Source organism: Bombina bombina, chromosome 6 (genome assembly GCF_027579735.1).
Source record: "Bombina bombina isolate aBomBom1 chromosome 6, aBomBom1.pri, whole genome shotgun sequence".
In the NCBI taxonomy this organism is placed as follows: domain Eukaryota; kingdom Metazoa; phylum Chordata; class Amphibia; order Anura; family Bombinatoridae; genus Bombina; species Bombina bombina.
The window spans coordinates 375,803,427-375,829,255 of NC_069504.1; the positions used below are offsets into that span (position 1 = coordinate 375,803,427).

Sequence of the window (25,829 nt, forward strand, 5' to 3'; positions counted from 1 at the left end):
ATTAAATAGTTAATAACTATTTAATATCTATTGTACCTAGTTAAAATAAATACAAAGTTTCCTGTAAAATAAAAATAAATCCTAAACTAGCTACAATGTAACTATTAGTTATATTGTAGCTAGCTTAGGGTTTATTTTATCGGTAAGTATTTAGTTTTAAATAGGATTCATTTATTTAATTATGTTAAATTAATTTTGTTTAATTTAAATTATATTTAAGTTAGGGGGGTTTAGGGTTAGGGTTAGACTTAGGTTTAGGGGTTAATAACTTTATTATAGTAGCGGCGACGTTGGAGTCGGAAGATTAGGGGTTAATAATTGTAGGTAGGTGTCGGCAACGTTGGGGGGGCAGATTAGGGGTTAATAAAATTTAACTAGTGTTTGCAAGGCGGGAGTGCAGCGGTTTAGGGGTTAATACATTTATTAAAGTGGCGATGATGTCCGGTCGGCAGATTAGGGGTTAAAAAAATTATTTTAGTGTTTGCGATGTGGGGGGGGCCTCGGTTTAGGGGTTAATAGGTAGTTTATGGGTGTTAGTGTACTTTAGTTAAGAGCTGTATGTTCCGGCGTTAGCCCATAAAACTCTTAACTACTGACTTTTAAATGCGGTAGGAGTCTGGACAGGAGAGGGTCTACCGCTCACTTCTTCCAAGACTCGTAATACCAGCATTAGGCAAATCCCATTAAAAAGATAGGATACGCAATTGACGTAAGGGGATTTGCGGTAGCCTCGAGTCGAGGAAGAAAAGTGAGCGGTACACCTGTACCTGCCAGACTCGTAATACCAGCGGGCGTTAAAAAGCACTGTTGGGACCTCTCAACGCTGCTTTTTAAGGCTAACGCCAAACTCGTAATCTAGGCGTTAGTATGGAACAGGGTCTACAATGAAAATAGCAACTAGTTAAAGTGAAGGTAAACTTTCACGAATCAGTGTCCGGTTTTAAAAAATATTACTAAAAACAGGGGCACTTTCATTCATTAAAGTTTACATTTCATTGTTTTTGTTAAAATACTTTCCTTCTTGCAAGCTGGAGCAGCAATTCCCCCGCCTGCAGCTCGTCTCTTCTTACGTCAGCAATGACGAATCCGGCTTCCTCCAATCACGGCGTTGCCTCAGGCAATGATTCCCCTGGGGGAAAGCCGTAATTGGAAGATGCCATATTCGTCATTGCTGACGTAAGAAGAGACAAGCGGCAGGAGGGGGAATCGCTTCTCCGGCTTCAAGAAGAAAAGGTAAGTATTTTAACAAAAGGGGTGAAATGTAAACTCTCATGAATGAAAGTGCCTCTGTTTTTAGTAATATTTTTAAAAACCGGGCACTCATTCTTGAATGTTTACCTTCACTTTAACTCACTAGATATACAATAAAGTGTTATCAAACATATGAAACATGTACAGTACTGTATTGACATTAATATTGTTATTATTATGACATTGTTATTTTTTGTCCCCCCACCCCCAAAAAATGTGGATGCCATGTCTGAGAGCTATTCCAATCCATTAGACTTTTGCAACTGTGGTGTTTTTTGGATTATAATCCATTAGACGAAGCACTATTTGAGTTGGTTAAGTCATCCAAATTACAAATGTATTACAACCAGAAAATACTTGGGGTAAACAAATGAAAACCTATACAAACAGATAGCTCTCATGCCTACCATAGTAGTTTTTGCAGGGATTTCTGTATGCCTAAACATAAATAAACTGATGGTTACTGCCTAATATTAAGGGGTGTGTATGGGTTAAAGATTCAGTTCAATTGAATATTTGTTGCCTGTGCTATTCGGTATTTGTTAAGTTTAAAACTAAATACTCATGGAACATTTATATTCATTTCATTAAATTAATGTAAATATTCCTTTGCTAAAGGTGAAAAAGTTCCCCTGTAGCGTTAAATACTTACCTTTAGAGCCCTGGAGAGCTCTGCTTTTCGCAATCCTTCACAGAGCCCCAGTGCCCACTAATATGAAGCTTAATGCGGTGGATCCCAGGGCCTGCACTAAAAGACCTTCACTTTTAGCACAGGATCCGCCGCACTAAGCCTCCGATTAACGCCCTGGGATCGGGATTAACGCAGCTCCCCAGTGTGTTACAAGTGAGTATTTTAACCCACTAAGGTAGTTTAAAGTATTTCTTAGTTTCTTTAAATTTCATTGTAAATTCATTCGGATATTTGTGTTGTTAAAATTACACAAATATCTGTTTCATTAACAAATTTACATTTGTAACAAAATGAATGCACATCTACTAATATGATTTATTATTTTTTTTTTTCACTTAACAACATAAATTTGTATAATTGGCACATTTTGCAATTGTGAAAAATGCCAAATTCTCTCAGTGCAAAGTATAGTTGGAATCTTTGTGGATTTTACACAATAGATTCCCATGGATTAAGCTAGATATTCTAATGGATCAGAAAAGTGTCAAACAGCCTTTTGAAATCCTGCTTAAGGAAATTTGTCTGCTTATGGATTGGATAAAATCAACTGCCAAAACGTCCCTGATCAGATGAGATATTCTAAAATGATCCTCCAGCACTGTGAGATACCTAGTGAAATTTTCTAAAGACAGATTTTGCTATAGTTCTCCAAGGACTGTTCCCTGCATTTCTGTATATGAAGTAGAGACATGCCCAGTGCAATATAGAATTGCATAACATGATAGTTCTGCTGCATTTACAGTTTGTGCTATGCATTTTATATCACTTTATACTAACTTTTATTAAATTTTAACTTTGCACTTTCTATTTTGTATTGCATTTTGGATACTACAGTGTATTTAGGATTGTGATTTTTACAAATTCTCATTATCCTTTCACAGTTTCTGTGTAACTTTAACAAATTAGACTCATACTTTGTATATTTATGTGCACTGTTTACAAATTACATTTCACTTTGCATTTCTTCTATTTGAATTGAAACAGAAAAATGTCAGTTTCCCAGAGAGCGTCATTACTTTGTATGGGCCAGATAATCAAACATTTTCTTGTTTGGAGAGAGATTATACAGCAGATTTCACAGTGGTTGAACTTACTGAATTTTCTATGAAAAGAGGAGGAACCAGGAAGTCCCAGAGAGACGAAAGATGCCTTCAATAGAAAGTAACAAAACTCTCAGAGATCCACATTTTCACAGAGAGAGAGGGTAACTGGATAACACCTGGGGCTGATATAAAGGCTCAGTTTGCATCAATTACAAATTAAACTGAAATGTTTTCACTACAATTTAACTTGCTTTTGTCTATATTTTAGTATAAATTACATTTCTGTTAGTTAAAATAAGTGTATTGTGAATTTCTCTCCAAGCTGGAGAACCCTTTGAATATCAGGACCTAAACACATTTTAATCAATCACAATGCAGAAATTATTTTTAGTACCTCTCGACTGTAATCTGTCCCATATACATCTGTGTAATAATTCCTAATGTTCTCTCCACTGCTACAATTGCTACTATAGGGCTCCTCCAACCGTTTGACATGAACCTGTGAGGAAAAAAAAATATTTGTAAACTCATGCAGACTAAAGTGTACTATAATATAGAATTTTGTTTCATTTGAGAAAAAAATGAGTCTTTGATGCTTTAGTTAGTGATAACACTATAAAATACCAACTGTCAATAACAGAATACTAGGCAGTCAATATTTCATGAAATATTTTCCAGTTCACATTGAAAATACATTATCAATCAGTAACTACTAAAGATGCTAAAGTATATTGGCTGAACTGCAAAACACACTTTATAAAACTCTAAAGTAAAGTTAAAAAATATATATATATATATATATATATATATATATATATATATATATATAAAATCTAATATATAAAAATAAATTCTGCAAGAATTAACCCATTTACAGGTCATACAAGGTTTGGTTAAAACACATACACGTGCTGAGGAAATACAAAAGGTTTTTACTGAGTACTACACCAATCTTTTAAGTCTGCAGGAAACACATAGAGACAAAATAGTCGCATTCTGGATTAACCTGCGTCTGCCAAAACTCATAGAAGACCAATTACACACAATAAACACCCTTATCACGATAGCTGAAGTAAGTAGGGTTATACAAAATCTCCCCTTAGGCAAAACTCCAGGCCCTGATGGTATGCTGGCAGAGTTTTATAAATTGTTGAGAACCAAAATCTCAGGAACGTTAACAAACATGTATAATAATATGCTCATCGGACATACTAAGCCCAACCGAAGATTCACTGAGGCTCATATTAGCACAATACTAAAACCTGGGAAGGATCCATTAAAGCCGTTATCGTATCATCCAATGTACCTGCTAAATACGGACTACAAGTTATTAACTAAGATACTAGCAACTAGATTAGGTTCAGTATTACCGTCCTTAATACACAAGGACCAAACAGGATTTATACAAGGCAGATCCTCAGTTAAAAATATTAGAAAGGTCCAATTAATTCTGTCATATTTATGGAAAAATAGAAACAACCCTAACTTGTTGCATTGCTCTAAAGCATGTATGCTAGCACTTGATGCCGAAAAGGCTTTTGATAAAGTAATATGGGAATATTTATTCTTGACGCTAGAGAAATTTGGTTTCACAGGTAATATTCTCCAAGTTATTCAAAATACATACCAAGACCCGGTGGCAGCCGTCATAATAAATGGTAGAATTGCTCCAGCCTTCTGATTACATAGGGGTACGAGACAGGGGTGTCCTCTCTCTCCGCTTCTATTTGACCTGGCAAAAGAGCCCTTTGCCCAAGCCACTCGAGAGAAAACCGAGGGCCTAAAAATAGGCACCTTGACCTTGCACCTATCTTTATATGCTGATGATATGATCCTATTCATCCCAGATCGGAGGTCCAATCTCCCGAAATTAATGACACTTATTCAGAAGTTTAGTGCTATTTCTGGTTACCTTGTAAACCAGGATAAATCTGAATTGATTTGGCTAACTCGAAATAACCCTCAGGATACATTTGTATTCGACTTTAGGGCCATTACCTGCAAATTTATATATTTGTGAATCAAATTATCATCAAACCCAAGCCACTAGTATACTATTAACTACACCCCTATCATCAAAAAAGTCACTAACCAAATTGAAAGCTGGAATGTTTTGCCCCTTTCAATATCGGGTTACATAAATCTGATAAAAATGATCATCTTCCCGAAATTGCTATATATATTTCAAATGTTACCGGTTATGTTAAGGAGAAAAGATCTAAAAACACTAAACTCTAAAATCCTTGATTTTATATGGGCAGGTAAAAAGCATCGAATAGGTTTCCAGAAATTATCAAGCTCAGTACTGCATCAAGGATTGGGCCTTCCCAAATCTTATGCTTTATAATTGGGCAGCCCTTTCCAAATTTGTAATAGACTGGTTAAGTTATAAAGACCACTTAACCTTTAAAATTCTATAAGAAGAGCCTTGTTCGTTATCTGTCCTCCCTCATCTAAATTCGCAGCAACTCGAACGTCATTTGGGGGATCTGCTTCTACTAACAGAACCCTTAAGAGGTATGTAAGTGGCTAATGATCCGACAGACTTGCACTAAATATTTACCACTTCAAGGGAACCCCAATTTTATAGCAGGTCTCACTACCAAACCTTTCTGAGTATGGCAGCAACAGGGGCTGCAAAGCATCCAACATATCCTAGATGATGCAGCCAATACAATCAAAAGTTTTAGAATGATACAAGCCCAGTATTCTTTGCCGCATACGCACCACTTTGCATATTTACAAGTGAGACACTATGTTGCTAACCTCTTACAGACGGGGGATATTCTCCAAAAGACACGTCCGATAGTACAATTAGTTTCATTGTTCACAGAAGGAGTATACTATATCTCTCCAATATATAGGCTGTTATTGGAGCCTACCAATACTTTAGTTCTAACAAATATAGCTGAAAAATGGGCTTCATCTCTGGGAATGCCAGTGGATTCAGGGCTAATACAAACTAGTATAACAACACTACGCAAAAGTACACTGTCACAAGACCTTAGGGACTCACATATTAGATTGCTGCACCTCAGCAGGTACAAACACAGTTGTTATACCTTATAAGGAACACAGAGTTCTTACTCAATGCCAGGCTGAGAGGAGAATGGTTATTACATTTTGATTAATAATATCTAGAAAAGAGGTAGCTGGCCCACAATTGTGGTCTTAGAGATCTCGAAGAAGATAGTAATTGGGGGAGCTGAATCTAAAAATGATCAAGGGAGTCATGGTTGCACGATCGAATATTACTGTATTATGTCATTTTGTTGATTATTCAATTTGTTGCAAAGTTTTAATTGTTTGTTTATTAAGTTAAAAAAGGAATCTCAGAAGTTGTTCTTATTGACTGTAACAGCAGGAACGAACATATAATGTTTACCTACAATGGATATTATGGCCTGTAAAGGACATTTATGATTGTATGTCAATTAGCTTAGTCTGAGATGATAAATAAAAAGTTTAAAAAAAAAAAATTAACCCATTTACACATTTTTTCTATCAGTCTTTACAATATCATTTAATATAATTAGAAATCAGCTCTGTATATAATGACCATGGGGCCTATTTATCATATGTCTGTCGGACCTGATCCGACACTGCGGATCAGATCCGACAGACATAGCTGAATGCTGAGAGCAATACACTCTCCGTATTCAGCATTGCACCAGCATATTGAGCATTACAAGAATTGAGCATTACATTACATCCAATGGGAAAATCACAAAGCATTTTTCAATGCCATTAAAATACCAAGCACAATATCCTATAACCTGCTGTTACCTCTTGCAACCCCCTTTATCTTGACCATCTGTAAAGTCTATCAACAGTTGTAAGACAAGGATCAGCTTACATGCAAATTATAGTTCAAACTGGTACCTATAATGTAGATGGAATCTTTGTTTTTCTTATGTTAAAGGGATCCTATAATCCCACCAGATACCCTTATCTAATAAACCTCAGCTGCATCAGACTTCTAACCTCTTTTAAACCTCTATGGTGCAAGATGCTACTGATATTAGATTTTTTATTATGCTGAACCCACTACTATGTTACCCCTATGCAACCAAACCCACCACTACTATTAACCCTCAAAACATTAAACCTCACCCTGCTATTAAGCCCTAAACCATTTCACTTCCAGCTACTAATAACTCATGAACTACAGAACTCTCAACACAACATAATATAATATCACATCTTCCATGTTAATCCCTAAATGGCCTGACTTCCACTGCTATCAACCCCTAAAACAGTGAACCCCCACTGCTATTAACTACAAAGCTGCCTGACCACCCTAGAACCCAAGTATCTCCTATAGCTAACTAAGGGTTACCCCAAAAATCTAACACTTCACCTCAAGTAGTTTTGCCTAAAAAAAAGAAAGTAAATTAAACATTTAAGCCCACAAAAGTATAGTTACTTTACCTGCATCACTGTTCTCTTCAGAAATGTAGTTTGTTTTTAAAATCGTACAACGGCTCGCTGTGTAATCACAGTGCACCTGAAGTGGGGCATTAAAATGTATTGCTTACGCAATGTTGCAATATCGTGCACACATTAATTTTCGCACATAAAACAAGTTGAAAGTAAACGCATTTGCTTGAGTGCAATAGAATTTAACGCGCGTCTGATTAGTGTGACTAAGGCCTTGCATAAAGAGGGGTAAAATAAAAGTTTCACCAAACGCATTAAATACATTAAAATAAACTGTTACCTTCATATATACACTATCAATCTGATACAATTTATTAATAAAAATATTAATACAAAATATTTATAAGGGTCAATAATTATATTTAAAGGAACACTGAACCCAGATTTTTTTCTTCTCTGATTCAGATAGAGCATGCAATTTTAAGCAACTTTCTAATTTACTCCTGTTATAATTTTTTCTTCGTTCTCTTGCTTTCTTTATTTGAAAAAAGAAGGCATCTAAGCCAGTCAATTTTTGGTTCAGAACCATGGACAGCACTAATTTATTGGTGGGTGAATTTATCCACCAATCAGCAAGAACAACCCAGGTTGTTCACCAAAAATGGCCCGGAATCTAAACTTACATTCTTGCTGTTCAAATAAAGATATAAAGAGAATGAAGAAAATTTGATAATAGGACTAAATTAGAACGTTGCTTAAAATTGCATGCTCTAAATCTACCACTATCAATTTCTGGTCGGTCAGTATTATTTAAAATGGTTCTTCTTCCAAAGTTGCTTTATGTTCTTCAGAATGTCCCATTAATCCTACTAGAAAAAGATGTTCGTTCTATTAACAGCTCACTCAGACAATTCATTTGGCAGGGGAAAAGATCTAGGATCTCTCTTACCAAACTTGCTTTGCCAAGGGAACTTGGAGGTTTAGCACTACCAAATATGAGATCCTATAATCTTAGCTTCTTAGCTTGCATAGTGACTGATTGGATCTTTTCTAAGAACTATGTCTCAAATAATTAGCTTGAATTAAATATATGTGAACCACATCTCCCAATAGCTCTGATCCCCTCTTCACCAAAGGAATTTCCAGCAGATATTAAGGGACTTAAAACTCTATTTAACCCTCTTAAGGCGTGGTGGAAATTAACTAAGTCCCTTTCAATAAATAGCGCAGCCTCGAATTATCTTCCTTTAATAGGAAATCTGACATTTCAAGCAGGCTTAAACTCGGCGGTCTTCAGTAGATGGCACAACAACGGTTTAAATAGGATAATCTACTTAATAGATAAAGACAGAAAATGTGTTAGGACCTTTGAGGAACTGAAAATTTAATTTAATCTTCTCAATAAAGACTTCTTTGTGTACTTGCAAATAAGGCATTTTGTCCTTGAATTAATTAAAGAAGCAGGCTGGTGCTGGGCGTTAGGTAAACTGGAAAACTGGCTAATTTTAACTAAGAATGGCTTTATGTCTTTTGCCCCGTGCTATCATCTACTTGGCACCAGTAAAGGTGTTCCTATTTTGGAAAAGATGGCTTCAGTCTGGAGTCTTTTAATTGCCCAGAATAGTATTGAACTAAAAAATCTCCAACTATCAATAAATAAAGTAGCACAGGCTACAATCTCTGCTACTTGAAACTTCTAAACAGAGCATATTTCACCCCGGAGAGAGGTCTCAGAGCCTGCAATCAGGAATTTAACAAATGTCCTAAGTGTTCATACCCTGCAGCGGACTTGATCCATATGTTTTGGCAATGCCCAAAAATAAGAAATTTTTGGAACAAACTAGAATTCTAACCGATATCCAAAACCTGCAAAGCCACAGACTCATATTTTTTGCTCCCACATCCTCTAACAATTACTGCCCTCCCTCTCTCCTACTCTTATTCCTCTCTCTCCTACTCTTACTCCTATACTCACACATAATTTTAATCTCTCCCTCAGCACTGCTATGTTTCCCTCATCCCTTAAACATGCACTAATTGCACCTATTCTCAAAATATCTTCTCTTGATTTATCATCCCCATACAACTATTGCCCTATATCCCTACTTCCCCTTGCTTCAAAACTTCTGGAAAGACTCGTATATAAACATTTATCACATTTCCTCACATTAAACTCCCTCATTGATCCATTGCAATCTGGATTTTGCCCACAACACTCCACAGAAACTGCAATCAGTAAGGATAATAATGACCTAATTACAGCAAAATCTAAAGGCTACTTTACTTTGTTAATCCTTCTTGATCAGTCTGCAGTCTTTGACATGGTTGACCACACTCTCTTGCTCCAAACCTGACATCTGTGACACAGCTATCTCGTGGCTCTCATCTTACCTTTCTAACCGGACATTTAGTGTTATCTTCTCTGGCACATCCTCTGACCCTTTACCACTTTCCATTATGGTACCACAAGGCTCTGTCCTTGGTCCCCTTCTCTTCTTGCTAAGCCACTGTGGCTGAGCTCTGTAGCAACCCAAGGGTTGCAGGTTCGATCCCCGGCAAGGTCCACTCAGCCTTTCATCCTTCCGAAGGCGATAAAATGAGCAGCGCTTTATAAGTACCCAATACATACATTCTCAATTTATACGTCATCCTTAGGTTCCTTAATACCGTCCCATGGGTTTGAATACCATTTGTATGCTGATGATACCCAAATCTACATCTCTGCACCAGGCCCATCCCATTCCTTACTAACTTGTGTCACTAACTGTCTTTCTACTATTTTATCCTGGATATCCTCTCACTACCTTAAGCTTAATCTCTCAAAAACTGAGCTCCTTATTTCCCCCCTTCTTCCAAACTCCCTATCCCCCAACTTTCTCTAACTGTTATAACATTATTACCCATTCTCTACTCATCTTCACTGGCTTCCTCTAACCTCCAGAATACAATTTAAAATCCTGACTCTAACTTTTAAAGCACTCAATAACACTGCTTCACCCTATATCTCTGACCTAGTCTCCAGATATTCGCCTTCCCGTATCCTTCGCTCTGCTCCTGACCTCCTCTCCTCCTCCTCTGTTACCTTCTTGCATTCCCGTCTATGAAACTTCTCCAGACTGACCCCTATTTTGTATACTATCTGCTCTACACAACTCTCCCCTAGTTTTCAAACCTTCAACTGCTCCTTAAAGATTCTACATTTTAGGGATGCATATAATATACACTAACATTTTCTTATCTTAGTCCCTCTCCTCCTTTAGCTATACCCTTGAACCCCCTTAGCATGTAAACCTACGAGCCTAGCTGCTTTGTAGATCCCTTTCATGAGAGATGATTTACAACAGTGAAACTATTGGCAGGGCCCTCTATCCCTTTAATAGTAATCATATAATAATAATAATCATATGGAGAGAATAAGTTAGTGCGGTCACAATATCCAAAGACCTTTAGTTAACGCAAGTTTCAATCGCACTGAAAATTTTTACTTTCAACTTCTAATATGCGTGATAACCCATGTGTGCAAAATCTTTACTTCTGGCTGTGTAATCACTAAAACAAAATTACTAAATTGCACACCACTTGCAGTCTATCCCTGTGTGGGTCAACTAAATGTAGCATGCTCCCGCACTGGGTAAACATTTTGGCTGCTTTGCCCAGCTTGGGACCATGCTATATTTAGTTCAAGTGTTTTTTTTAAAGAAAAAATGCAGTGCCGAAAAGGACAGCGATGCAGGTAAGATTAGTATATATTTGAGGGCTTAAATGTTTAATTTACTTTCTTTTTTTACAGGTATGACTAACCCTATGTTACATAATTCAAAGTGCAGAAGCATGTACAATTGTTTTCTACGTTTACTTCCCCTTTAAAGCCAGAGATTAGAAATGGGTAATTCTTCTCTAAATAAAGTAATTAGAATCATTTATTGTTCTGGAACAGCTATAAGGTGTAATACATTTTTAGGAGCATGGATCAGATTATTGCATTTTTCCCATACAGATAAAAGTTATACATTTATAAATCATTACTGGGTGTTTTCCATTGTGTCCAGAACACACCATTTTGTATGTAAAATACAAGTCATGTGCTTCATATTTGTGGTTTTACATGTATATGAAAATGGATAATATTTGGAAAATATTTTAGATTTATTTTGCAATTAAAATTAGATGGCTAAATATCACATTTACATTGAGCCAGAGCTTTATTAAATAAAATATTATTTTTACTTTCTTGTACCTTTACTACACCAATGTCAGACTCCTGTCCAGGGGGTACATTTACTCCCTCGTCCTCTGGGAATGGCATCTCTCCTTGTCCATGGAGCAGAACTCTCAGACCAGCTGCAGTACTCAGACTCCTTATATACTCCTCTTGCTCTATAAAAAGCTCCAAAGTAAGACCTGAGAAAAAGAAGGTGCTGTAGTAATTTTGTAATATGAAACCATAATTGGAGAAAGTAAATTCAAATAAAAATATGAAACTAAAAGGTTTATTGGTGTTACATAGTATAGTGCTTCTCAACCACATTGTTGGAGGCCAGTCAACAACTGTTTGCAGAAAAATCAAGAAAATGATCCATGCATTGGCAGTGCTAATCTATATGCATGCTTTATTATGATCATTGTTCTTTGAAAAATATTTATGTATATGTTTACTGTAAAATTAATAAATGTAAGGAAAATAGTGGCAAAAATTACTTTTTTTTTTTTGGGGGGGGGGGCATTCTATTAGGTGTATTCAAAGCCCGTCCTGCCCATATTGACGATGACAAGCCTTCACTGGGGGAGGACCAGTCATTATGCGGGAAGGGCTTGTGTTCCACTGTAGTAATTCCACTGCAAATGAAGCTCTAGGGGGCCTATTTATCAAGCCGTCAACCGCAAATATGCTGGAATTCCGCAGCGTAATTGTTGTGAGCTTGATCTGACCTAGTTATCAAAGCCTAGAGACAGGTGAAAGTTGAAATTTGTGATGAAACATACGATCCGCCGGTCTCAATCCGACGCAGATCGATGCTTACATCATTATAGATGTTCTGAATACACATTCGGCTCTATCTGACACTTTTTCAAAGTTATCAAATTTCTAACAGGTACGCACACCACTATTCCGGCCTAGCATACCTGGTTTTCAATCTGCCACCCTGGAGGCCACGGATGCCATAGAAATCAATGGGAGTCTAAAAGCACCAAAAGCTTATGTTCGATGCTGCCAGATATCCCATTGATTTATATGGTTGAAAACAAGTAACGTTTACACCTAACACCCTAACATAAACCCGAGTCTAAACACCCCTAATCTGCCACCCTGACATCGCTGCCACCTACATAATGTTATTAACCCCTATTCCGCCACTCCGGGACCCCGCCGCAACCTAAATAAAGTTATTAACCCCTATTCCGCCACTCCCGGACCCCGCCGCCACTAAATAAAGTTATTAACCCCTATCCCGCCGCTACCGGACCCTGCCACAATAAATAAACGTATTAACCCCTAAACCCCTGGCCTCCGACATCACTACCACTAACTAAACCCTAAACCGTGAGCCCCCCACTTCGCCATAAACTAAATTAAGCAATTAACCCCTAAACCTAACAACCCGCTAGCTTTAAATTACAATTACAACATCCCTATTTTAATATAAATTTAAACTTACCTGTAGAATTATAATAAACTATTTTTAAACTATAAATTAACCTACCCTAACTATTATATTACAATTAAATTAAACTACCAATTAAATAAACTAAATTACATATTAAAAAAACCTAACCCTACAAAAATGATTTAAATCTACTATTAAACATTATTACAAATGACTAAATTACCAAAAAAATAAACGCAAAGTTACAAAAAATAAAAAACACTAAATTGCGAAGAAAAAAAAACACATTATCAAAAACAAAAAAAGAATTACACCTAATCTAATAGCCCTATAAAAATAAAAAAGCCCCCCAAAATATAAAAAAAACCTAGCATACAATAAACTACCAATGGCCCTTAAAAGGGCCTTTTGTGGGGCATTGCCCCAAAGAAATCAGCTCTTTTACCTGTAAAAAATAAATACAAACACCGCCAAACAATAAAACCCACAACCCAACCAACCCCCCCAAATAAAAACCCTATCTAAAATAACCTTAGCTCCCCATTACCCTTTTAAGGGCATTTGTATGGACATTGCCCTTAAAAGGGCATTTAGCACTTTTACCTGCCCAGGCCCTAATCTAAAAATAAAACCCACCCAGAAAACCCTTAAATAAACTTAACACTAACCCCCGACGATCCACTTACAGTTCTTGAAGTCCCGCTTGAAGGATCCATCCAGCTGGAGAATTCATCATCCAGGCAGCAAGAAGTCTTAATCCAGGCAGCCTCTTCTGTCTCCATCCAGCCGGTGAAGTCTTCATCCAGACAGCATCTTCTATCTTCATCCATCTGTCGCGGAGCGGGTCCATCCTGAAGACATCCGGCGAGTAGCTCCTCTTCAATATGCTCGCCGCTGTAAACTGGAACTTGAGTGCAAGTGACGTCATCCAAGATGGCATCCCTTGCATTCCTATTGTCTGAAAGATTTCAATCAGCCAATAGGATTAGAACTGCTAAAATCCTATTGGCTGTTCCAATCAGCCAATAGGATTTGAGCAGCTCTCATACTATTGGCTGTTCCAATCAGCCAATAGGATGAGAGCTCCATACCTAACTATGCTCCACAAAAGGACCTTTTAAGGGCCATTGGTAGTTTATTGTTGGCTGTGGGGGGGGGTTATTTTGGGGGGCTTTTTTTCTTTTGATAATGTGGTTTTTTAATTTTTCGTAATATAGTGTTTTTTATGTTTTGTAACTTAGCGTTTATTTTTTTTTGGTAATTTAGTATTTTTAATAATGTTTAACAGTAGATTTAAATCATTTGAGTAGGGTTAGGGTTTTTTAATATCTAATTTAGTTAATTTAATTGGTATTTTAATTTAATTGTAGTATAATAGTTATTGTATGCTAATTAATAGTTTTTAAAATAGTTTATTTTAATTCTACAGGTAAGTTTAAATTTATTTTAAGATAGGGATATTGTAATTTTAATTTAAAGTTAGCGGGCTGTTAGGTTTAGGGGTTAATAGTTTAATTTAGTTTATGTCGATGTGGGGGGCTGGCGGTTTAGGGGTTAATAGGTTTAGTTAGTGGTGGTGATGTGGGAGGCCAGAGGTTTAGGGGTTAATAAGTTTATTTAGTGGCGGCGGTGGCGGGGAGTGGCGGGATAGGGGTTAATAACTTTATTTAGGTTGAGGCGGGGTCCGGGAACGGCGGGATAAGGGTTAATAACTTTATTTAGGTGGCGGCGGGGTCCGGGAGTGACGGTATAGGGGTTAAACATTTTTGTATAGTGGCGGCATTTAGTGACAGGGTATTAATAAAGTTGGTAAGAAGCCGAATAGACGCGAGATTGATGACTGTTAGTTAACAACAGTCCGATGCTCATCGACCCGTACTTGGTGCGCGTCTTTTTGATGGCTTTTTTTTATAAATATGGAGATCGTATTCAGGTCTGCGACCTCAATGTTAGGCGATGTTAGGCGAGCGTATTGCAGCATAGTTGAGGCTTTGATTAATATTCCCATTAGACTTAAGATGGGAAGCAAAAGTAAAAAAACAAAAAACAATGCAGGAAGTCACTGCTATTCTTCTTTCTCACTCTCTTTCTGTTGCCAGTTACTTCCTGGTGCTGTGTAAGAAAAACTGGAACGTGATTGGCCCATCCATTGAAACTGCAAGGAAGGGGTTGATTAGCAATACAGGAAGGGGAGAGAAAAATCGTTTTTAGAAAAAGCTCAATTTAGGCAGCTATGGGCATAAGGGCATTTAAAAATAAAAATATAAATATATATTTTTTAATGTAACGCTTCACATTTGCGCCTTCCTGCAGGGGCGTCATGAGGCAGTTGCCTAATCTATCTTTATACAAGTTACTAATCTCTGGGACAACAGTTTCTTCAAATATTGCTGCCAATTGCTGCTACTTACTAAGCATATCTTTTTCTTTTTTTCTTTACCTTTTGAGAATTTTAAATCTCAGCAATCATTGCTCATTTTTTTTTTTTTTTTACCAAAAACAAAACAGTCCTCTACGAGACAAGAAAACCTGCCTAACTTCATAAAGGTTGATGCTTTGGTTTTTGCTGTAGATTTGGGTAACCATTTCAATGTTAATAGATAGTTGAAAGTATTTTTTTAAACTTAATAACTTCAAATGTGTTCAACCAGTTAAAAAATCCTTTTGTAAGAAATAAACAAAAGTGATGCACAGGTGATACCACGTTTCATGATTCAAAGAGAGCATGCAATTTTTAACAACTTTTTAATTTACTTCTGTTATCTAATTTGTTTTCTTCTCTTGATATACATTACTGAAAAGAATATCTAGGTTACCTAGGTAAGCTCAGGAGCTGCTGATTGGTGGATGCACATTATGTCTTATGTTATTGGCTCACCCATGTGAATTGCTGTTTCTTCAACAAAGGATACAACGAGAAGGAATCAAATTATATAATTTAAATTTAAAATTATATTTTGTATCTAAATCGTGAAAGAAAAATCTTGGGTTTCATGTCCCTTTAAATAGCAAACAGTGGATACAGTTACAAGCTTTAAGGACACTGAGGTCCCTTTATCAGGCATTCTTATGTACAAATGAAGTTCAGTCAAATTTATATACAGTATACAGGAGTAAGGTTTATGAATTTAAAAATGACATACTGTATGTAAGGCATGAACATTGGTTATGTTAGGGAATTACAAGGATGTGTGAGGATGTGATTACTAAACATGATTACTATAATATAGGGGGTATTATACCAGCCATTTCTATAATGAAATGGTTCAGAGTAAATGTTTTAATATCAAGAAATTAGTAGATTTGCAATGTCCTTAAGAAATATAAGATGTCATAAGGTCATGGGTCAGGTTCCACCCTGAATTGAAAGAATCACACAGGCTTATAAATTTGTACTCCCAAAACCTTCTTTCCCTTTGGGATCCAAAGTTTTCATTCAGTACGGTTACTTTCAATTTCTGGTAGTAGTGATTTGGTCAGTTGAAACAGTTGCCTTTCTGGTAGGGATGGGCGAATGTGTTTATATCCAAATTCTAATGTTAGAACGAATGTTATTGTAGAAATTCGATTTATATAATAGAATGTTGATAAGAACGAATATTCTTAAAAATGTGATTTTCGAATGTTATTTACAGTTTTCGAATGTCACATTCGAATTTGAATGTCACCTTCGAATTCGAATGTTACATTTGAATATCACATTCGAATTTGAATATTACATTTATAAAACACAATTGAAGACTAGAAACACTATTTCGAATGTCACATTGAAATCGAATGTCACATTCGAATTAGAATATTACATTTATAAAACACAGTATTAGACTAGAAATACTATTTCGAATGTCACATTCAAATCGAATATCACATTCGAATCGAATATCACATTTAAAACACAGTATTATACTAGAAATACTATTTCAAATTCGAATGTGACATTGGAATTCGAATATAGCATTCAAATTCGAATATTACATTTATTAAACACAGTTGTAGACTAGAAATACTATTTCAAATTCGAATGTCACATTCAAATTCGAATATTACATTTCAAAATTGAATGAATACATAGCTAAACATTCTATTATTCAAACAAATATTTTCAATTTTTATTGAAAAATTCGAAAACGAAAATTCGAAAATAGAATGTTAGAATGTTACATAAACATTCGAAATTTGATTCAAACGAACGAATGCATCAAAATTCGATTTAAATTTCAAATTTTTAGAAACATTCGCCTATCCCTACTTTCTGGTGTGTCAGTTATTTTTTGGGGGGTAATTGTGAAACGGTCGAGAGTCATTCTTTTCCTGATTTGTTGACCTGTTTCCCCAATGCAGTGCCCCCCATTTTTACATTTGTTACATGTTATGAGGCACACAACATTTGATGTGGAGGGTTATGTATTCCTGTTTTTGCTGGGTAGTGGGATTGACTCTCTTGTTAGGATGTGAGGGCAGGTTTTGTATCACTTTTGGTTGCAAGAAATGTGCCATTTTTGTGGAGCGTGATAGTCGGCTTTTGTACCCTTCCTACATACAAGCAACCCTCAAGCCTTAAAAAAATGTTAATCCAAAGCCAACAGATGTTCATCCCTTACATATATAAATGTTAAATGCATAAACCTTACTCCTGTATACTGTACATAAATATGACTGAACTTCATTTGTACATAAGAATGGCGGACAAAGGGACCACAGTGTCCTGAAAGCTTAACTGTATCAACTATTAGTTAGTTATTAAATATATCACCTGTACATCACTTTTGTTATTTTCTTACAAAACAATGTTACTTTCTTTGAATACACTGGCTATTCAGTGCTACAGCATCTGTTGGCGCTCTACAAATAACTGATAATAATAATAATAACACGGTATTGCTTTTTTTCTGCACCAGTTTACTTAAAATTTACACTATTTTTAGTTAAAAGAAATTATTTCACACATTTCAAGTAATTAAGAGCAATAGTAGTTGAAATGCTTGAAACAAAGTGAGATATAACATATCAATTTGCAAAAATAGAGCAATTAAAATGCACAATGTAGATACTGTGGGCTAGATTTATCAAGCCCCTGCGGCAGCAAGTTCTCACAAGAACTTGCTCGCCACGATTTATCAAGGAGCGGTCACCAGACCGCTGCTTCCCTAACATCTTCGCCACCTCTATTGTAGCGAAATTAAATCTCCTCGGTCGAGTCCGACCGAGGAGATTGACAGCTCCTGCCCGCGCGTGACTGGCTGTGCGCGGGCAGGGGGCGGGATTGCACGCAAGCGCAAAATTGCACTTGTGTGCAATGTTAATTAACTGCGGGTAATTTCGCCCCGCCACAGGCGAGCTGAGGCGTACAGGGGCGCGTATACTTGCCCCTGTACGCCTCAGCGTTGATAAATCTAGCCCTGTATGTAATTATGGCTAGTTAGGTTTGCAGATACAATTATTTCCTCACTTTGCTCATGCAATGTTCTGCAATGTTATGGATAGAATAAGACACAGTCGCCTAAATTCCTTTGTAGATAGACATCTTTTTTAAGCATTATTGTGGTATAAATGTTCACTATGAATATGTTAAATACCATTTTCATTACTTATTAGGTGACGTAGGACCCCTTAAAAATGGCAGAAACTTGACACTAGGCTACAATACAACCTCTATGCAACTATGCCGTAAATGTATTTCCAAGGATTTTGAAAACCTCTGAATTTATTGCTTAACTTTTATAAATGTGTTTTTACTATTATAATGACCATTGTTACTGACTGATCTTCACAACTTGTGATGCACATTATGTAGATATCACTACATATAATCAGTGTATCAGATTACTGATTTAAATTATCATCAGTATTTGCCATCTTGGAAACATGTTTAGTGGACGGACAATATCCGCTACAGCGGATCATGTCAGCCAGACATTGATATATCGGCCCAAAATATAAAGATGCAATTAGCAAATAGGTTGGAGAGATGCATACAGTGTTTGTAGATATATAAAGAATTTAAAGGAAAACACAACATGTGAACAGTTGTCATGAATTTGTGATATTGAATTGCAAATCACCATAACTAAATCCTGCCTTGGTAGCATTAAGAATTTCTGATTGATTGACTTGGAGCTGGCTCCGTTGATCTACTTGTCTTGGTCCATTGAATGTATAGCAGGTCCCAAGCTTGGGGTTTAAGAAAGGCGTAAAGAAGCTGAAAAACAAGAGATAATTTAAGTTACAATCAGGCTTTTGTTTCATCTTAAACGTTCTGTTGTAGTGACTTCTTTCCAGAGTAATGGGATATGAGCTTCTAAATCCTGACTCTTTAAAGTCAAAACAGAATTAAAGTAACAAAACAGCACAATATATAAAATACTGTCACAGAAATTGCAGTTATTAAATAGATTTAGCATGGGCTGAAGGTTAGGGTTAGGATTAGAATTAGGTCAGGGCTAGTGTAAAGTTATAAAGATCATGATCTTGCCCCTTTTCGTGTCATTTAAAACTGAAAATTGCCCCTGCTATAGACTTCACAATCTTGCCACATATAGGGATGGATTCTAAAAATTAGAAATTTAAAACAAATTTTTATACATTTGTTCATTCAAATCGAATTTCGAATGTTTATATAACATTCTAACATTCTATTTGTTAGAATAATAGATAATGCATTTGTTAGAATAATAGCTATGTATTCATTAAATTTCGAAATGTAATATTCGAATTCGAATGTGACATTTAAATTCGAAATAGTATTTCTAGTCTACAACTGTGTTTAATAAATGTAATATTTGAATTTGCATGCTACATTCGAATGTCACATTTGAATTTGAAATAGTATTTCTAGTCTAATACTGTGTTTTAAATGTAATATTCGAATTTGAATCTGACATTCGAATTCGAATGTCACATTCAAATTCGAAATAGTATTTCTAGTCTAATACTGTGTTTTAAATGTAATATTCGAATTTGAATCTGACATTCGAATTCGAATGTCACATTCAAATTCGAAATAGTATTTCTAGTCTAATACTGTGTTTTATAAATGGAATATTCAAATTCGAATGTGATATTCGATTCGAATTTGATATTCGATTTGAATGTGACATTCGAATTCGAAATAGTGTTTCTAGTCTACAATTGTGTTTTATAAATGTAATATTTAAATTCGAAAGTGACATTCGAATTCGAATGTGACATTCGAAAACTGTAAATAACATTCGAAAATCTAATTTTTACGAATATTCGTTCTTATCAACATTCTATAATGTAAATTGAATTTCTACAATAACATTCATTCTAACATTCAAATTTGAATATAAACACATTTGCCCATCCCTAGCCACATATATGCCCCTAACTGGCCATAGTAGATGTGATAAAATACTGCACAAAAATGCCTCATGTTATTGGCTCATCCAGTGCAGTAAATAGTTCCCAGTAGTGTACTACTGCTTTTTCAACAAAGAATATCAAGAGAATGAAGCAAATCAGATAACAGAAGTAAATTGGAAAATTGTTTAAAATTGTATTCTCTATCTGAATCATAAAAGAAAAAAATTGGGTTTTCTTTAAGCTCTGTGTTCATGTTATATTTTAAATGCTTACATCAGTAGTGAAACTAGTGAATAATAAGCACCTGTACCACTGTACATAATATTCAGCAGTAACTAACAGTATTCATACAAGTGTAATAATTGATTTACATATAACATAAAGAGAAGCGCATGTATTTACTCACCACATATAAAGCTAACATTTATGTCCTGATGATGTAAGGATCGCTGATCTGGTGAGATTATCTAAGAAGTCTTGTCAGTACAACAAGGTCCCTCAAAGTATTTTAGAAATGCAAATTTTAGTTTGAGAGCTGTTTCTCTTGCTATGCAGGGGAGACACCTATATTACATATTACATGAGAGGCCCATATCCTGCCAACATGCAATGGTTAAGCACATATATGTCAATATCAAGTTAAAAAAGCCTCCGTTTAAAGGGAAATGAAATATTAGTAGTATGCTGAGACAGTATACTATTATGCATGGGCTGCAGGACAATGGACTGTACAAAGAGCATACCTGCCAAACCGGCCAATCAGCACCCGAGCGCATACATTCTGCACATGCCACATGCACGTAACACTGATAAAAGTTAAAACAAAAAGGCTAAAAAGTCCTTTCTAACACAGATAGAGCATGTTATTTAAGTCACTTTTAAATTCACTTTTATTTTCAAATGTACTTTGTTCTCTTGGTATCCATTGTTGAAAAAAAGGAAATATCAGACACTAGTGGTAGCTAGTTTGTGATTGGTACCTGCACACATTTGTCTCGTGATTGATGACTAGATGTGTTCAGCTAGCTCTCAGTCGTGCATTGCTGCTCCTTCAGCAAAGGATATCAAGGTAACAAAGATTTGATAATAGAATTAAAACGGAAAGCTGTTTCAAATTGTATTTCTATTTGAATCCTGAAGGAAAAAAATGTCATGTTCCTTTAACTTTTTTTTATCCAAAAACATTTTGACATGTTTAATTGTTTATTTTCAGAGGCATGATAGCAAATGTCCTACCCTTGATAAGCCTAATGCACTGGCAGAAAGTATAGCTTTACTTGCCTGCAAAAGCAAAACTTATAAATAATCCCTGGGAAAACAAATACCATACCCATTCCCTTTTGCTGTTTATAAGACATTTACACATTTAAAAGGACATTGTACTTTAAACCGTGTTTCCCCTTATGGGTACCAAATATCTATTTATACATATTGCATAGAATTAAATGTATGGTAAAATTGTTCATTCATGTTAAATTTTGTATTTGAAATATATGATTTTGCTCATTCAAATACTCACTGTTTTTTCTCAAGGGCATGCCCATAAAAAAGGGGTGAGTGCAGGTAAAGCAGACCTGTTAAAAATATCTATGTCTAAACACACAACTTTATAGTTAAGTATTGAAATTCTAGTTATAGTGTGGGGGGCGGGGGTGGGGGGTTCAATGAGCAGAACCAGCTATTTCAGCTACAAATGTCTTCCTACTCCCCACTGGGAGATTAATTAATGCTGCTGTCTACTGTTTATGTAGCTTTTCTAAAAATAATTTCATATTTTTATAAGAGGTGGTTGTTTCTACAGGCAAAAACAGATGTATCAAATGACAAAATAAAGGAAACAATTAACTACATTCCATCAGGTCAAATGGACCATTTGGGACACATTAAAGGGGAGTGCTATGTCCCACTCACCTTTCATTGCAGACTTCATCATGAAAGACACAGGAAATAAGCATATCCTGCAGCTGGTGACCAAGTTCCACCTGCTCCTCTGTAGTAAGCTGAGACAGGGCAAAACCAAAGCGTCTTTCCCTTGAATGGTTAATAACACCAATATCCTTTTCTTCATTTGATAACAAGGACAGGTTTTCTGTCAGAGGGTGATACTTTTCAGTGTTAAGCTTAGACATGCGTGCACGGTTGAGGTTGCAGAAGGTGATGGCTGGGAAGGGGAGTTTAGCGCTGTTTACAAGGGTTACCTTTTCTTGGGTGGGGTATTGTAGATAGGTTGCAGTAAGTTGACTACATTGCCAAAGCAAACAGCACAACACCAGTAAAACAAATATAGTCCAGCAACAGCTTCTCCATCGACTATTTGAGTGTATAATGTTGGCCACACCATGAGCTGAGGTATGGCGTAAAGTACGGCTGCAAATGGCACGCAAGGTTTTCTGCTGAGAGCTCATGGGAGTGAACATGAAAGGGACAGGATATAAAAAAACACTATCTATACCTGTAGGTAAATAGGACGTTAACTGAATTCAACCCTTTCAAATCAGTCAAGTCCAGTTACACAAACATGAGGCTTTTATACACTTAACATACAGCTAAGTCTCCTAATTTCTGTTATGACAACAATATCCCTTGAGAAACAAATGTGTTGTTAATTAGAAAACATGTAATTAAAATGCGAGCATGGGATCTTTAAATGAGCTTTCACATTCCCCTGACAAGGTTTCTCAGGTTCATTATTTAGGTAGTTTATTTAAATATTTTAACCATAACCATTGCATGTCCCTTACTATAATACAGAATCAAAAATAGCCAATTATATGAAAAAAAGGGTGAGAAGAGAATAAGATTCATATGTTCCACGTCCAATAAATAAGACTTAAGACTTTTATGTGTTAAACAGAAAAAAACATATCCACATGTTTATTTTATATATGTGTGTGCTTATATGTATATATAGAGTACTTGCTTGGTAGAAATGAATATTTTCAGCACCGTCTTTCTATGAATATGTTTCTCTTTAATTGAAAAAAGCAAAAATGTTCTATTTTTGAAAGGACTTAGGGCCAATTTATCAAGGACCAAATGGCCCCTGATTCCCCTATTTCCGTGCGAGCCTTCTGGCTCACCGGAAACGGCAGTTATGAAGCAGCAGTCTTTAAACCGCTGCTCCTTAACTGGACTGCCTGCTCTGAGGCTGCGGACAACAATCCGCCCAATCTCATATGATCGGGCTGATTGACACCCGCTGCTAGCGTCTGATTGGCCGTGAATCTGCAGGGGGCGGTATTGCACAAGTCGTTCACAAGAACTGCTTGTCCAATGATAAATGACGACAACATATGCTGTCGGCATTCATCAATGTCTGTCAGACATGATCCGCTGAGCAGATCATGTCATACAGACCGATGATAAATCGGCCCTTTAGTCTGCTTTTTTTCTTGATTGCTTGTTGCCACCAGCAAGTATTCAAGTGTGTTTGAAAATAGTGCTCCAAGTTCATGAAAGGAGTAAGCAGAGGAGAGAGTAATGAAAAAATAATATAATATACTGTAGCATTTCAATTTCAAACACTATTATATTTACACAAATGGCACGCTCTTCTTAGTATACCTTACAATTATTGGGGTTATACTTTGCAAGTAGGGAATGTGTATCCCTATCTAGATTAAGTTAATTGAACGTAAATTTATCAAGCTCTGTACAGAGACAGAAGTTATGAAGCAGCAGTCTAAAGATCGCTGCTCCATAACCTGTCCGCCTGCTCTGAGGCGGTGGACAGAAATCAACCCGATCGAATACGATCGGGTTGATTGACACCCCCTGCTAGCCGACGATTGGCCGCGAATCTGCAGGAGGCGGTATTGCACCAGCAGTTCACAAGAACTGCTGGTGCAATGATAAATGCCAACAGCGTATGCTGCCAGCATTTATCGATGTGCAGCGGACATGATACGTATAGTCCGCTCGCACTATAATAAATTGACCCCTAAGGCCCCGGTATTCAAAACATTGACTGTCTGTCAATATATTCAAAGAAAAGAGTCGTGGCCGCGCAGTGTCGGGAGCGGTGATGTCTCTCCCATAGAAGTCAATTACATTTAAATAAATCACACCACTGTTTTTTTATTTTAAAGAATAAGATTATTTATTTTAAAGAATAAGATTATTTATTTTAAAGAATAAGATTATTTATTTTAAAGAATAAGATTATTTATTTTAAAGAATAAGATTATTTATTTTAAAGAATAAGATTTTTGATTTTATATTTTGATTTTTAGTATAGGTTTTTAAGTTAGTCTTTATTATTTTGCAGGCTGGGGGGGGGTTACTTGTATTGTAGAGGGGGTGGTGTAATTTTTTTAAATGCAAAACAGCTGCATTCACTTTAGGAAAATGCTCTACAAAAGCCCTTTTAAGGACTATTGTAATTTAGATTTAGGGGTAGATTTATAAAATGTCAGAAGAACATGATCCGCTGTAGCGGATCATGTCTGCCTGACATTGATAAATGCCGACAGCATGTCGGAAATTTATCATTGCACAAGCATTTCTGGTGAAATGCTTGTGCAATTCTGTCCCCTCCACATTTGCGGCTCATCGGCTGCTAGCAGGGGGTGTCAATCATCACAATCATATCTGATCAGGATGAGTGCAGTCCACCACCTCAGGGGTGGCGGGTGAGTTAAAGAGCAGCGGTCTTACGACCGCTGCTTCTTAACTATAGTTTCAGGTGAACCTGAAACTTCGGCGGTAGATTGCAGCATCCACTGCTTGATAAATCTACCCCTTAGTGTAAGGTTTTAGGTTTTTTTTTTGTTTTGGGTTTTATTTTTATGGGCCATGTAGGTTGGTGTTAGGTATAATATTGTTTTTTTTATTTTTGAAACTGTCTTTTTTATTTTCTGTAACTTAGACCTTTTTTTCAGTAACTTAGGGGGTTTAGTTAAGAGGGGGGCTTAGGTGTTAGGTAGAGTAGGGTTAGTTTGTGTTGGGGGTTATGGTGGTTTAGGGGTTAATAGTGTAGGGTACTTACGGTGGGTTAGTAGTGGTGTAGGAGTTAATAGTGTAGGGTACTTGCATTGGGCTAGTGGTGGTTTAGGGGTTAATAGTGTAGGGTACTTGCGGTGGGCTAGGAGTTAATAGATTAGTTGGGTACTTGCGGTGGGTATGTGGCAGTTTATGGGTTAATAGATTAAGTGGTTACTTGCAGTGGGCTAGTGGCAGTATAGGGATTTATAGATTAGATGGATACTTGCAGTGGGCCAGTGGTGGTATAGAGGTTAATAGATTAGATGTGTACTTGCAGGGAGCTAGTGGTGGTATAGGGGTTAATAGATTATATGGGTACTTGGAGTGGGTATGAGGCAGTATAAGGGTTAATAGATTAAATGGTACTTGGGGTGGATATGTGGCGGTATAGGGGTTAAAAGATTAGATGGGTACTTAGGTGGGCATGTGGTGGTTTAGGTGTTAATAGGTTAGATGGGTACTTTTGGTGGGTATTTGGCAGTTAAGGGGTTATGAGGATAAATACTTGCGGTGGGTATATGGTAGTTAAGGGGTTAATAGAGTAGATGGGTA

The 25,829-nt window shown here is 36.4% G+C and overlaps 1 protein-coding gene across 1 annotated transcript in view; it reads right to left on the bottom strand.

Moving 5' to 3' along the window:
* LOC128664440 (amiloride-sensitive sodium channel subunit gamma-like) overlaps positions 1-22,699 on the bottom strand; it is a 124,893-nt gene extending 102,194 nt beyond the window's left edge. The window contains exons 1-4 of the mRNA XM_053719271.1: positions 22,206-22,699; positions 19,034-19,170; positions 11,603-11,766; positions 3,380-3,484 (exon numbers count right to left, since the gene is read on the bottom strand). Of these exons, the coding sequence (XP_053575246.1) occupies positions 3,380-3,484; positions 11,603-11,766; positions 19,034-19,170; positions 22,206-22,699 (900 nt within the window). The remainder of the gene's footprint in view (positions 1-3,379; positions 3,485-11,602; positions 11,767-19,033; positions 19,171-22,205) is intronic.
* Between the last annotated feature and the right edge of the window lie 3,130 nt (positions 22,700-25,829).